The sequence below is a fragment of the Geotrypetes seraphini genome, chromosome 9, assembly GCF_902459505.1.
Source record: "Geotrypetes seraphini chromosome 9, aGeoSer1.1, whole genome shotgun sequence".
Lineage (NCBI taxonomy): Eukaryota > Metazoa > Chordata > Amphibia > Gymnophiona > Dermophiidae > Geotrypetes > Geotrypetes seraphini.
The window spans coordinates 77,263,665-77,276,303 of NC_047092.1; the positions used below are offsets into that span (position 1 = coordinate 77,263,665).

Sequence of the window (12,639 nt, forward strand, 5' to 3'; positions counted from 1 at the left end):
AATGTCAGTTAGATGAAATTCTACTGTATATTACATGAGTGTATATATGCCCCAGGAGCTCAATACAATTTACACTTTAGAAGAGCCTCAATATCTTGGTTTGTGTTCGTGTATTGTTTGGAGAGAAGACTGACCATATCTGGTGCTGTAATATTGACATTATGGGTTCTAGTATGAGTGTCAGCTTCCTGGTTTGTGGGGTGATGGGTATGTGGAAGGTGGTCTCTTATTACTGGGTCATTCTGTAATTGCAAGCAGGTTTCATTTATTAGTAATAAACTTGGTTGGTCTTGCATTAGTCAGTCCCTGATTAAGTCTGTTTTATTTATCAGGGATCTAGCATTAATATAGTAGCCAGAGATTGTGAGTGAGGTTGTTTGGGGACAAGTCATTGTTTAACCTTTTAGGTCATAAGGTTGTTGATCAATCTACCATGGTCTAGTTTATAATTTCTTATGGGGTCTATTGCCTGCGACTTCCTCAATTTTCCTCGTAATGGAGTCTGGAAGGGACATAACAGAATTTAATTTAACTCTTATTTTAATTTAACTCTTATTTTTTTTTTTCACCTTATAACCCCATTGTATTATGTAACATCTTTCTTCTCTCATGTATTCTTTCACCATGTTTCTCCAATTCATGATGTAACTTCCTTCTTCTTGCATTTTGTAATTCGCTGATTGTCGGAGCCCTGGGTAAGAAGCTGAAGCAGATAGGAGCACAGGTGGTCTTCTCATCGATTCTCCCAGTAAGAGACAAAGGCAGAGCCAGGGAAGAGCGTATCCGAAAGACCAATAAGTGGCTTCGCGAATGGTGCATAGAGATGAACTTTGGATTCCTAGACCATGGAGAGGCACTACAAGGACTACAGGGACCTGACGGACTCCACCTGACCAGGAGAGGTAAAAACGTTTTTGGACATCGACTAGCCCACCTACTTCGTAGGGCTTTAAACTAGGTAAGTTGGGGGAGGGTACTTACTCACTTTCCAGAGCAGTAAGGAACCACCCTGAGGAGGCGAATCACACCCACACTTCTGAATCTAAGGTAAGTACCAATACTACGTACAATAATTTAGGAGCCACACTATCTCGGAAGGAAATCTCTTCACAGGTATGGAGAGCAATGTATGTCAATGCACACAGCTTGGGCAACAAAATTCTGGAATTGGAGACTGAGATAATGAACGCCGACCTAGACGTGGTAGCGATATTCGAGAACTGGTTCACAAACTCGCATGGGTGGGATATGGTTATACCAGGCTACAACCTACATCGTCGTGACAGAGAGGGCAAGTTAGGAGGAGGGGTCGCATTATATACTAAGGAAAACATAAAAACTACCAGAATCACAGATATTAGATACACCGGGGAATCCCTCTGGGTGAACCTGGCCAGAGGAAATGAAAAATGCCTATACCTTGGTGTGGTATATAGACCTCCAAGACAACAGGAAGACAAAGATATAGAACTGATCGAAGATAAAGAGAACATCACTTTGCGTGGGGACACAGTTCTGCTAGGGGACTTCAACATGCCCGATGCAGATTGGAACACACTCTCCGCGACTACCTGTGGCAGCAGAAGAATATTAACCTCCATAAAGGGTGCACGACTCAAACAAATGGTATTAGAGCCCACCAGGGACCAGGCAATACTGGACCTGGTACTCACAACGGAGACAGCGTTTCGGAGGTTTCAGTAGGAGATAGGCTGGCCTCCAGCAACCATAACATGGTATGGCTCAACCTCAAGAAAGGCTTCTCTAGATCAAACACAGTGACGAGGGTCCTCAACTTTAGAGGCACAGACTTCGTCCTCATTGGAGATTTTGTCCATCGGGAGCTGTATAACCAAGCAGAAACTGACAATGTGGAGACTATGTGGTCAACTCAAAGTCACCTTACACGAAGCTACAAACCGCTACATAAAAACAGTTAGCAAGCGCCGGAGAAACAAAAGACCCCAGTGGTTCAGCTCCGAAATTTCAAACCTCATTAAAGATAAAAAGGAAGCATTTATTGCCTACAAACATTTCGGAAAGCGGGCGAAAGAAGACTATCTGGTCAGATCTAGAGCAGTCAAAAAGGCAGTCAGAGAGGCCAAACTACATTAAGAAAGGGGATAAATCCTTCTTCAGGTATATTAGTGACAGGAAAAGAAACAAAGATGGGATAGAACGCCTTAGGAAATCGGAAGGAAACTATGCAGAATCGGATTCTACCAAGGCAGAACTACTAAACAAATACTTCTGCTCAGTCTTCACCTGTGAAGCACCGGAAGCGGTCCACAGTTAAGGACAAGAGACAACAAGAAAGACCCGTTTCAAGATTTCGAGTTTACGCCCAGCAGCGTCTACTACGAACTTTCAAGACTCCAAGTAAACAAAGCCATGGGACCAGACAACATACACCCCAGGGTCCTCAGAGAGTTGAGCAAAGTCCTGGCAGAACCGTTATCCGTACTCTTCAATCTTTCCCTACATACTGGAAGAGTTCCCTTGGACTGAAAAATAGCCAACGTTATTCCACTTCACAAAAAAGGCTGCAGGACAGAGACGGCAAATTACAGACCAGTGAGTCTCACATCCATAGTGAGCAAGCTTATGGAAGCACTGATCAAGCAGAAACTTGACACAATCCTGGACGAAGAAAACCTATGTGATCCCCACCAACACGGATTTACCAAGGGCAGGTCCTGCCAATCTAATCTGATTGGCTTCTTTGACTGGGTAACTAGACAACTGGATGCCGGGGAGTCTCTGACGTGATATATTTGGACTTCAGCAAAGCTTTTGATAGCGTCCCACACCGCAGGTTATTGAACAAGCTGAAATCGCTGGGATTAGGGGACACACTAACTGCATGGGTTAGGGACTGGCTACACGGTAGACTTCAAAAGTTAGTGGTTAACGGTAGCCCCTCCAAAACTTCAGATGTGACCAGTGGAGTACCACAGGGATCGGTCTTGGGCCCGATTCTATTCAACTTATTCATAGGTGATATGACCCAAGGGCTTAAGAACATAAGAACATAAGAAACGCCCTCACCGGATCAGACCGAGGTCCATCTAGTCCGGTGATCCGCACACGCGGCGGCCCATTTAGGTACACCTTTTTGGAGACCTGGATTTACCGTATCCCTCAATATGATATGCAAGAAGGTGTGCATCCAACTTGCGTTTGAATCCCAGAACAGTAGTCTCCTCCACAACCTCCTCCAGGAGTGCATTCCAAGCACCCACCACGCGCTGTGTGAAACAGAATTTCCTGACATTTGTCCTAAGCCTGCTGCCACTCAGTTTCAGTCTATGTCCTCTTGTCCTCGTCACATCAGAATATTTAAGTAATGCTTCTTTTGGTCTATTTTATCAAATCTTAATATTTTAAAAGTCTCTATCAAATCCCTTCTTAGTCTTCTCTTCTCAAGGGTAAACAGCCCCAGCTTCCTGAGTCGATCTTTGTAGGTCAAATTTTCCATTCCTTTGATAAGTTTCGTGGCTCGCCTCTGCACCTTTTCCAGCAGAGTTATATCTTTTTTAAGGTATGGAGACCAATGTTGGACACAGTATTCTAAGTGCGGTCGGAACATTGTTCTATAAAGTGGCATTATGACCTCTTCCATTCTACTCGTAATCCCCTTCTTAATTATGCCCAACATCCTGTTCGCTTTCTTCTCCGCCGCCGCACATTGTGCCGATGGTTTTAGGGTACTGTCAATCAGTACCCCCAAATCCCTTTCCTGCTCGCTTTTTGCTAACTTCACTCCCAACATCCTGTACTCATGTTCCTTGTTTTTCTTTCCTAGATGCATCACCTTGCATTTGTTTATATTAAAGTTCATCTGCCACTTTATCGCCCACGTTTCCAGCTTGTTCAGATCTTTCTGGAGGTCCTCGCAGTCCCTTTGAGAGCCAACCGCCCGACAAAGTTTTGTATCATCTGCAAACTTAATTATATTGCATGTTGTATCCTCTTCCAGGTCGTTTATAAAAATATTGAACAAGATAGGCCCAAGAACCGAGCCCTGGGGCACGCCGCTAGTCACTTTCTCCCAGTCCGAAAATTTCCCATTTATGCTAACCCGTTGCCTTCTGTTTTCCAGCCACTTTGCCGATCCATCTGTGTACTTGTCCTCCAATTCCATGGCTTATTAGTTTCTTCATAAGCCTTGCATGAGGGACTTTGTCAAACGCTTTCTGAAAGTCCAAGTAAATTATATCCACTGGTTCTCCACCATCCATTTGTTTGTTCACTTTCTCGAAGAATTGTAGTAAGTTTGTCAAACATGATTTCCCTTTCCTGAAACCGTGTTGACTATCCCTTATTAGATTGTGGTCTTCCAAGTGTTGTACAATGTTCTCTTTGATTAGTGTTTCAATTATTTTCCCTGGAACCGATGTGAGGCTCACAGGTCGGTAGTTTCCTGGATCCCCTCTTGATCCTTTATTGAAAATTGGGATGACATTAGCTATCCTCCAGTCTTCTGGTATTTGTCCAGTTCTAATTGACATGTTAGCCACTGTTAGTAATAGATCGCCAATTTCCTCCTTGAGTTCCTTTAATACTCTCGGGTGAATTCCATCCGGTCCAGGGGATTTGTCGCTTTTTAGTTTGTCAATCTGGGAGTAAATCATGTCCAGCGTCACCTTCACTGTTGTTAGGCTTTCCTCTGTGGCCCCGGTGAATATCTTCCCTGTGTCCAGCATTATTGAAGTGTCCTCATTTGTGAAGACTGAGGCAAAGAATGTATTTAACCTGTCGGCAACCTGTTTATCCTCTTTAATTGACCCTTTCTTTCCATGATCGTCAAGAGGTCCTACTGCCTCTCTTGCTGGTTTCTTTCCCTTTATATATCTAAAAAAGGGCTTGTAGTTTTTGTCTTCCTGCGCTATCTTCTCCTCATAGACTTTTTTGGCTTAGAGGAAAAGTATCTTTGTTTGCCGACGACACCAAACTATGCAACATAATAGGCAAAAGCATTTTGCCTGACAGTATGACGCAGGACCTACTACTACTGGAACAGTGGTCATCGACTTGGCAGCTATGCTTTAATGCTAAAAAGTGTAAAGTAATGCATCTGGGTAAGAGAAATCCATGCAGAACTTACACACTAAATGGTGAAACCTTGGCTAGGACCACGGCGGAACGTGATTTAGGGGTGATCATTAGTGATGACATGAAGGCTGCCAATCAAGTGGAGAAGGCTTCCTCCAAGGCAAGGCAAATGATGGGGTGTATCCGTAGGGATTTTGTCAGCAGGAGACCTGAAGTGATAATGCCACTGTACAGATCCATGGTGAGACCTCATTTGGAGTATTGTATTCAATTCTGGAGACCACACTACCGGAAAGATGTGCTGCGAATTGAGTCGGTTCAGCGAATGGCCACCAGGATGGTCTAGGGGCTCAGGGATCTCACGTATGAAGAAAGGCTAAATAAATTGCAGCTGTACTAACTAGAGGAACGAAGAGAGAGGGGGGACATGATTGAGACATTCAAATATGTTACGGGCCGTATCGAGGTGGAAGATGATATCTTCTGTCCTATAGGTCCTTCGACCACCAGAGGGCATCCGCTGAAAATCAGGGGAGGGAAATTTCGTGGTGATTCCAGAAAATACTTCTTCACAGAAAGGGTGGTCGATCATTGGAACAGTCTACCTCTGCATGTGATTGAGGTCAGCAGCGTGTCAGATTTTAAGAGAAAATGGGATATTCACGTGGGATCTCTAAGGGAATAAAGACAGGGGGGTGGGTCATTAGAGTGGGCAGACTTGATGAGCTATAGCCCTTTTCTGCCGTCATATTCTATGTTTCTATTGTCCAGCCTTCTTTCTATGTGAACCGCCTAGAAGTCAGTTTGACTATGGCGGTATAGAAAAATAAAGTTATTATTATTCTGAACTGGTAAACTAAAAAAAGTTCTGGGTCTGTTATGATTAACGCTTTCAAAAAATGGTCTTTGTCCAAGAAAACATCTAGGTTTGTTTGGCTTCAAGATAATTTGGCTTCATTTGACTCCCTAATAAAAAGCATTCATATCCACACAACAAACAGTTTTCCTCTATATTACTAGAACTCCAAGTTACTTACATAACAGGGTCAAACATATTTCGAATCTTTAGACATGGTGTTAGGCTGTTTGGTGGTGAGTTTCTTCCATCTAAATGGAAAGCTGCAAAGAGAAAAGCATAATAAATTATCTTGAATAATACATTTTGGAATTTCCACCTGAAATGTGTGTTATTGTTCTGTGAAGTGAACTAAATAGATCCAATTTTTTACCTGCTTTTTGTGTAAATATCCATAAAATTTTATTTGACTGAACTGGCCACTTCAAGGCAGTGATGGCCAACTAGTGGTCCACACACTTTTGTGCAGTCAACCAGCTGGCCATAACAACCAGTAACGAAGAGTAGAGACTACCAGCAAAAAGGATAGAATTGCTGAAGCCTAATGGTATAAGTAAGAGGATAACATGGGAGAAACTCAGAGTGAAAATAAAAATAAGAGAGGGAAAATGGAGAGGGAACGATAGAAGAAAGATGAACACTATATATACTTATTAGTGCTATAGAATCAAACTGCAATAATTCTCCCTATAACAGATGTCCTGATAGCAATGCAAAGTCACAAATGCATTCTATGATTGACTTATGATGGCACAACTCAAAGCTTTCTAGACATTTTCCCATGTGCTGCTGGATCTAAATACCACAGTAACATTTAACAAAGCAACTTATGAGGAAAAAAAAGAGCATTCTCAATGGGAAGGCAGTTTTGTTGTATGATTTAATGTACTATTAGAGACTGCTTAGAGGAGTAGAGTGGCCCAGAGGTTACAGTCAGGGTTCAAATCTCACTCATGTTCCTTATGACTTTGGCCAAGTCACTTCACTCTCCATTAACTCAGGTACCAATCTAGATGTTAAACCCTCAGGTGCCTATGGGAAATATTCACTGTACTTGAATTAACTTACCTTGAACTATCAACAAAAAGGCGGTGCTAAATTCAGAGAGGATAGATAAGTAGTAAAGATAAGCAATTTCACTATAATTGATGAGAAACAGGAACAATGGAGAAACAGATGGAATTCCATAGATGATGATGGTCTTCAAATGAAGAAACAAATGCCCAAAAGTAAAACAGTATAAGGCATGATTTTGTGTTGTAAAAACCTCCAATTTTTCATCTTTTATGATGAACACATGCAACGATAATTTAAACTAGACTTTAGTACTAGAAGGAAATATGTTGTGCTCTATTCTGCAAACAAACCTTAGCACAGATGGTCCCAAGAGAGACTGCTTCCAACTTTATAACTAAGATAAGAACATAAGAGTTACCATTCTGGGACATACTGAAGGTCCATCAAATCCAGTATATTGTTTCCAACAGTAGTCAACCCAGGTCACAAATACCTGGCAAGATCCCAAGTAAAACAGATTTTATGCTGCTTATCCTAGGAATAAACAGTGGATTTCATCAAGCCATCTTAATAGCTTATGGACTTATCTTTAACAAATTATCCAAATATTTTTAAAATCCTGCTAAGCTAGCCGCTTTCACTACATTCTCCGTCAATGAATTCCAGAGATTAAATCTACTATTTAGTAGTTTCATTGCTTGCACCCTAGTCCAAGCATTTTTGGAAAGAGTAAACAAAGCATTCACATCTACTCATTCAACTCCGCTCAATATTTTACAGACTTCTATCAAATCTCCCCTGAGCTGTCTTCTCTAGGCTTCAAAGCCCTATCCATTTTAGCCTTTCCTCATAGTAAAGTCCTTCCATTCCTTTTTATCATTTTCATCGGCCTTTTCTATAATCTAATACATACCAGATAGTTGTTAGCTTGAGACAATTATTAATTTAAAAAATTAAAAATACTTATCATAAAGGTTATACTCGTGTTTTTCTTCTTCATGAAAAATGTAGAGCTCTTGTTGTAATTGAAATATATGGGCCAACATATTGCAACAAGAAAGCCAGCCTGAGTGGCAATAGTATAACAGACATATATTTAACTCCCATATCTTCACACAATTTTTTGAAAAATCTTGCTTTTACTGGATGAGTTTTTATAAAGTTTATCACATCTACCATGTGTTCTGGGACCAAATTCAATGTAGGACTCAAATGCTTTGATGCAAGTACTATGTATTATGTAATGGGTCCACATTGCTATGTATTATGTAATGGGTCCACATTGCAGCCGGAGCTTTGTTACGATTACATGCTTGTAATCCCCCATAAAATAGAAACATGATGGCAGATAAAGGTCAAATGGCCCATCTAGTCTGCCCATCCACAGTAACCATTATCTTTCTCTCTCCGAGACATTCCACTTGCCTATCCCAGGCCCTCTTGAATTCAGACAGTCACTGTCTCCACCACCTCTTCCGAGAGACTATTCCACACATCTACCACCCTTTCTGTATAAAAGTATTTCCTTAGATTACTCTGGACCTCTTAATTTCATCCTACGCCTTCTCATTACAGAGCTTCCTTTCAAATGAAAGGCTTGACTCGGTAGCGTACTAAGGGGGGGGGGCGGTCCGCCCCGGGTGACAAGCCCTGAGGGGGTGCTCCCGGCCTTGCCGTTCAGTCCCCCCCACCCCCCGAAGGACCGCTCACCCACCTGGCCACCCTGCACCACCAAGAAGCAGCCGGCAGCGGGATCGCGATATCAGTGATCCCTGAGCTGCTTCGGTGCTGCTTCCTGCACCACGGTTCCGCCCCTCCTCTGATGTCAGAGGCCTTCAAGGGGGGGGGGTGACAGGCAGGCAGGCCTTCAAGGGGGGGGGGACAGGCAGGCCTTCAAAGGGGAGACAGGCCTTCAAGGGGGGGCAGGCAGGCAGGTTATCAAGGGAGGGACAGGCCTTCAAGGGGGGAACAGGCCTTTGAGGGGTGCAGGCCTTCAAGGGGGGGGACAGGCCTTCAAGAGGGGGATAGGCCTTCAAGTGGATCAGGCAGGCCTTCAAGAGGGGATGCAGGCCTTCAAGGGGGTTGCAGGCCTTCGGGGGGGTGTGCAGGCCTTCAGGGGTGGGATGCAGACCTTTAAGGGGGGGGACAGGCCTTCAGGGAGGGGGGCCCTGGTGTACAAATACACGGAGGGAATGGGGGGGGGTTCAAAGAGACGCGAATATGCTGGACTTTGGGTGGGAAGAAATAATGGGTCTGAAAACAGAGAAGAGGGAGAGAGATAATGGACAATGGTTTTTAGAGAGGGAAGGAACAGAAAGGGGGATAAGTTGGACACAAGGGATGGTGTCGAGGGGGGATAGAGATACTGGATAGGAGGGTAGTTGGGAAAAGAAAGGGAGAGATGGTGGACCCTGGGGTGGTGGGGAAGGAGGGAGAGATGCTGGATGAAAGGGTAGTTAAGAAAAGATGGATCTGTGGAAGGAGACGAAAAAAGGATAGATGCCAGACCTCCAGGGGAGGGAAGGGAAATGGGGAGGACAGAGATGGCAGATGGATGGTTAGCATGCAGAAAGAAGGAAGAAGGAGACCCTGGCAAACAAGTTATCAGAAGACAACCAGACCCTTGGACCAACAAGATTTGAAAAATAACCAGACAACAAAAGGTAGAAAAACTAATTTTATTTTCTGTTTTGTGATTACAATATGTCAGATTTGAAATGTGTATCCTGCCAGAGCTGGTGTTAGACTGCAAACGTGAGCTAGGATTTAACAAAGAGGAAAAGTCCTTTTTGTTTCTTTATTTTATTTACACCACAGCGCCAGTGTGGTTAGGAGAAGCCAAAGGGGGGGGGGGGGGGGTGAAAAAGCTATAAAATAAACCCACCAGGATGTTTGAAAAAACAAACAAACACCCAATTGGGCAGGAAAGTTGAATCGATAAACCAATTCAATAGGCTGAATCAAATCGAACATTTTTTTTTTTTTTTTTTTCTTGAATCGGGCAGCACTAGTTTGCGCTACTGTCTTAGACTTTAGGACCTGGGATTGGAGAGAAATGGCATCCTCAGTACTTTATAATGCAAGTAAAACGAGGATTTGGTCAGACTTTTGAAGGGTCTGCAGAAGAAAAATATTGTATAGGCCGGGGACATGAGACAGCAGGAAACAGGAACTTTTCTTCCTTCTATTTTTGTGAATGGCAAGGCTGAGGATGTCGGAAAGTTCAGTTAAAATATGTGTTTTATAAGAAAATATAATAATGTGTTTTATAAAGTTTATAAGCATTGCTGGCCTACCCGGCGAGGTGTTCCTAATGGTGGTGATGGTGGCGGCAGTGTGTCAATGTGCTGAGAGGAAGAGGTGGTCTGGGAAATTCTGCTGAGCAAACTCCGGGCCCATTTCCACCCCCCAGTTAGTCCACTCCATTCAACTGGTTCACACACTGAGTGGGTCTTTGGGTGTTGTGCCTGGGTAGTTGTTTTGGGATCTCTTCCAGTGGTTTGTCAGTATCTCCTTCTGGGCCAAGGAAGGAAACTTTGTTAACCTTAGCATTGACCTTCAGAATATGTTTGTAACAGCGCTGCTTGTGTGGCATTAGGCTATTTAGTGATCAAAAGAAAAAACCAGATCTTTGCACATTTTTGCACTATATGGTGGGTGTATGAGGAGATTCACATTTCCTGCACAGCTAAGTCCTTGTGAAGTTACCTTGTTCTTTCTGTATTTGACATCTAGCAAGGTCTCTGTTTGGAAGGAAAGATCTAAGCTTAAAAATGAAGTGGCCAGAAATTATGGTAAAAGCAGATAGCATTGCTGATTTTAAGAAAGGTTTGGACAAATTCATGGAGGAAAAGTCCATAGTCTGTTATTAAGACATGTGGGAAATGTCTGCTTGCCCTGGATCGGTGGCATGGAATGTTGCTACTCTTTGGGTTTTGACCAGGTACTAGTGACCTGGATTGGTTACCATGAGAATGGGCTACTGGGCATGATGGACCATTGGTCTGACCCAGTTAGGCTATTCTTATGTTATGTTCTCATCTGTAGGGGCCTTTGTTTTCACTTTTTATTTTAATGTATTTTTTTTCTGGGAACTTATCAGTTTTTTTAGAATGGAAGAGAATTAATGTGTGTGGAATGGGAGGGGGGGTAACTAATTTCTTCAGCTAAATAATTAAATCCACTTCAACCAGACATAGGAGAACTCGCACACTATTTACACACACTCCAACCAAAATCGTCAAAAGAAAAAAAACTGTTCGACAACCTCCTAACGCTCGACCCCAAACTCTACAACCTATTGACCTCGACCACAAACTACAAAACCTTCAAAAAAGAAATAAAAACCCTTCTATTCAAAAAACACATAAAACCAAACTAACACAATCATAACTGTCCAAAGCATCACCTGCAACTACTCCATATGTACTTCTGATGTCATGACAATTCAGACATAATTTATGTTATGTTTGGATTAAGGGTTACATATATGAGGTTCAATAAAATAAAATTTTCAGTACCTGTTTCTATTATGACCATTTATTTTTCATGGCTATTACAAAAAATATTTTTTTACATGGGGGGGTGTCAAAAAATGATGGACCCCGGGTGCCACATACCCTAGGTACGCCATTGGCTTGATTCATGTGTATTTACATCACGTAGGTATTTAAATGTCTCAATCATATCTCCCCTCTTCTGCCTTTCCTCCAAAGTATACAGATTAAGATCTTTAAGTTTGTCCCCATACGCCTTATGACGAAGACCACACACCATTTTAGTAGCCTTCCTCTGGACCTTCGCAATCCTTTTTATATCTTTTTGAAGGTTTGGCCTCCAGAATTGTACACAATATTCTAAATGAGGTCTCACCAGAGTCTTATACAGGGGCATCAATACTTCTTTTTTCCTACTGGCCATACCTCTCCCTATGCAACCTATAGCATCCTTCTAGCTTTTGCCGTCACCTTTTCAACCTGTATGGCCACCTTAAGATCATCACATACAATCACACATAAGTCCCGCTCCTCTGTCATGCACATGCATTGTATGTTCCCTCGGGTTTTTGCAGCCCAAATGCATGACCTTGCATTTCTTAGCATTAAATTTTAGCTGCCAAATTTCATACCCATTCTTCAAGCCTCACCAGGTCTTTCTTCATATTATTCACACCATCCTGAGTATCTACTCTATTGCAGATTTTGGTATCGTCTGTAAAGAGGCAAATCTTACCTGACAGCCCTGCAGCAATATTATTTATAAAAATGTTAAAAAAAACAGGCCCAAGAACAGATCCTTGAGGCACATCACTAGTACCATCCCTTTCCTCAGAGCAATCTCCATTTTTCATGAAGAAGAACTGAGAGCCGAGTTGAGGCGAGAATGTAAAAACGCAAACACCATAGTTATGGGAGATTTCAACTATCCTGGGATAGACTGGAGCCATGGAGTTTCAAAGTGTTCAAAGGAATCGGAGTTCCTAGAGGCTGTAAGGGACTGCTACTTGGAACAGCTTGTCAAGGAACCAACGAGAGGGACAGCTATTCTGGATTTAATCCTCAACGGGTTGAGAGGACCTGCCCAAGAAGTGGAAGTAGTGGGACCATTAGGAAACAGTGATCATAACATGATCCAATTCAAAGTGGAAATAGGTATGCCAAAGGGGAGGAAAACCATTGCAACAATGTTCAATTTCAGGAAAGGGAACTATG

At 42.7% G+C, this 12,639-nt stretch overlaps 1 protein-coding gene across 1 annotated transcript in view; it reads right to left on the minus strand.

Annotated features, from left to right (window-relative positions):
- LEMD3 (LEM domain containing 3) overlaps positions 1-12,639 on the minus strand; it is a 385,365-nt gene that overhangs the window by 67,771 nt on the left and 304,955 nt on the right. The window contains exon 10 of the mRNA XM_033958493.1: positions 6,093-6,174. Coding sequence (XP_033814384.1) covers positions 6,093-6,174 — 82 coding nt within the window. The remainder of the gene's footprint in view (positions 1-6,092; positions 6,175-12,639) is intronic.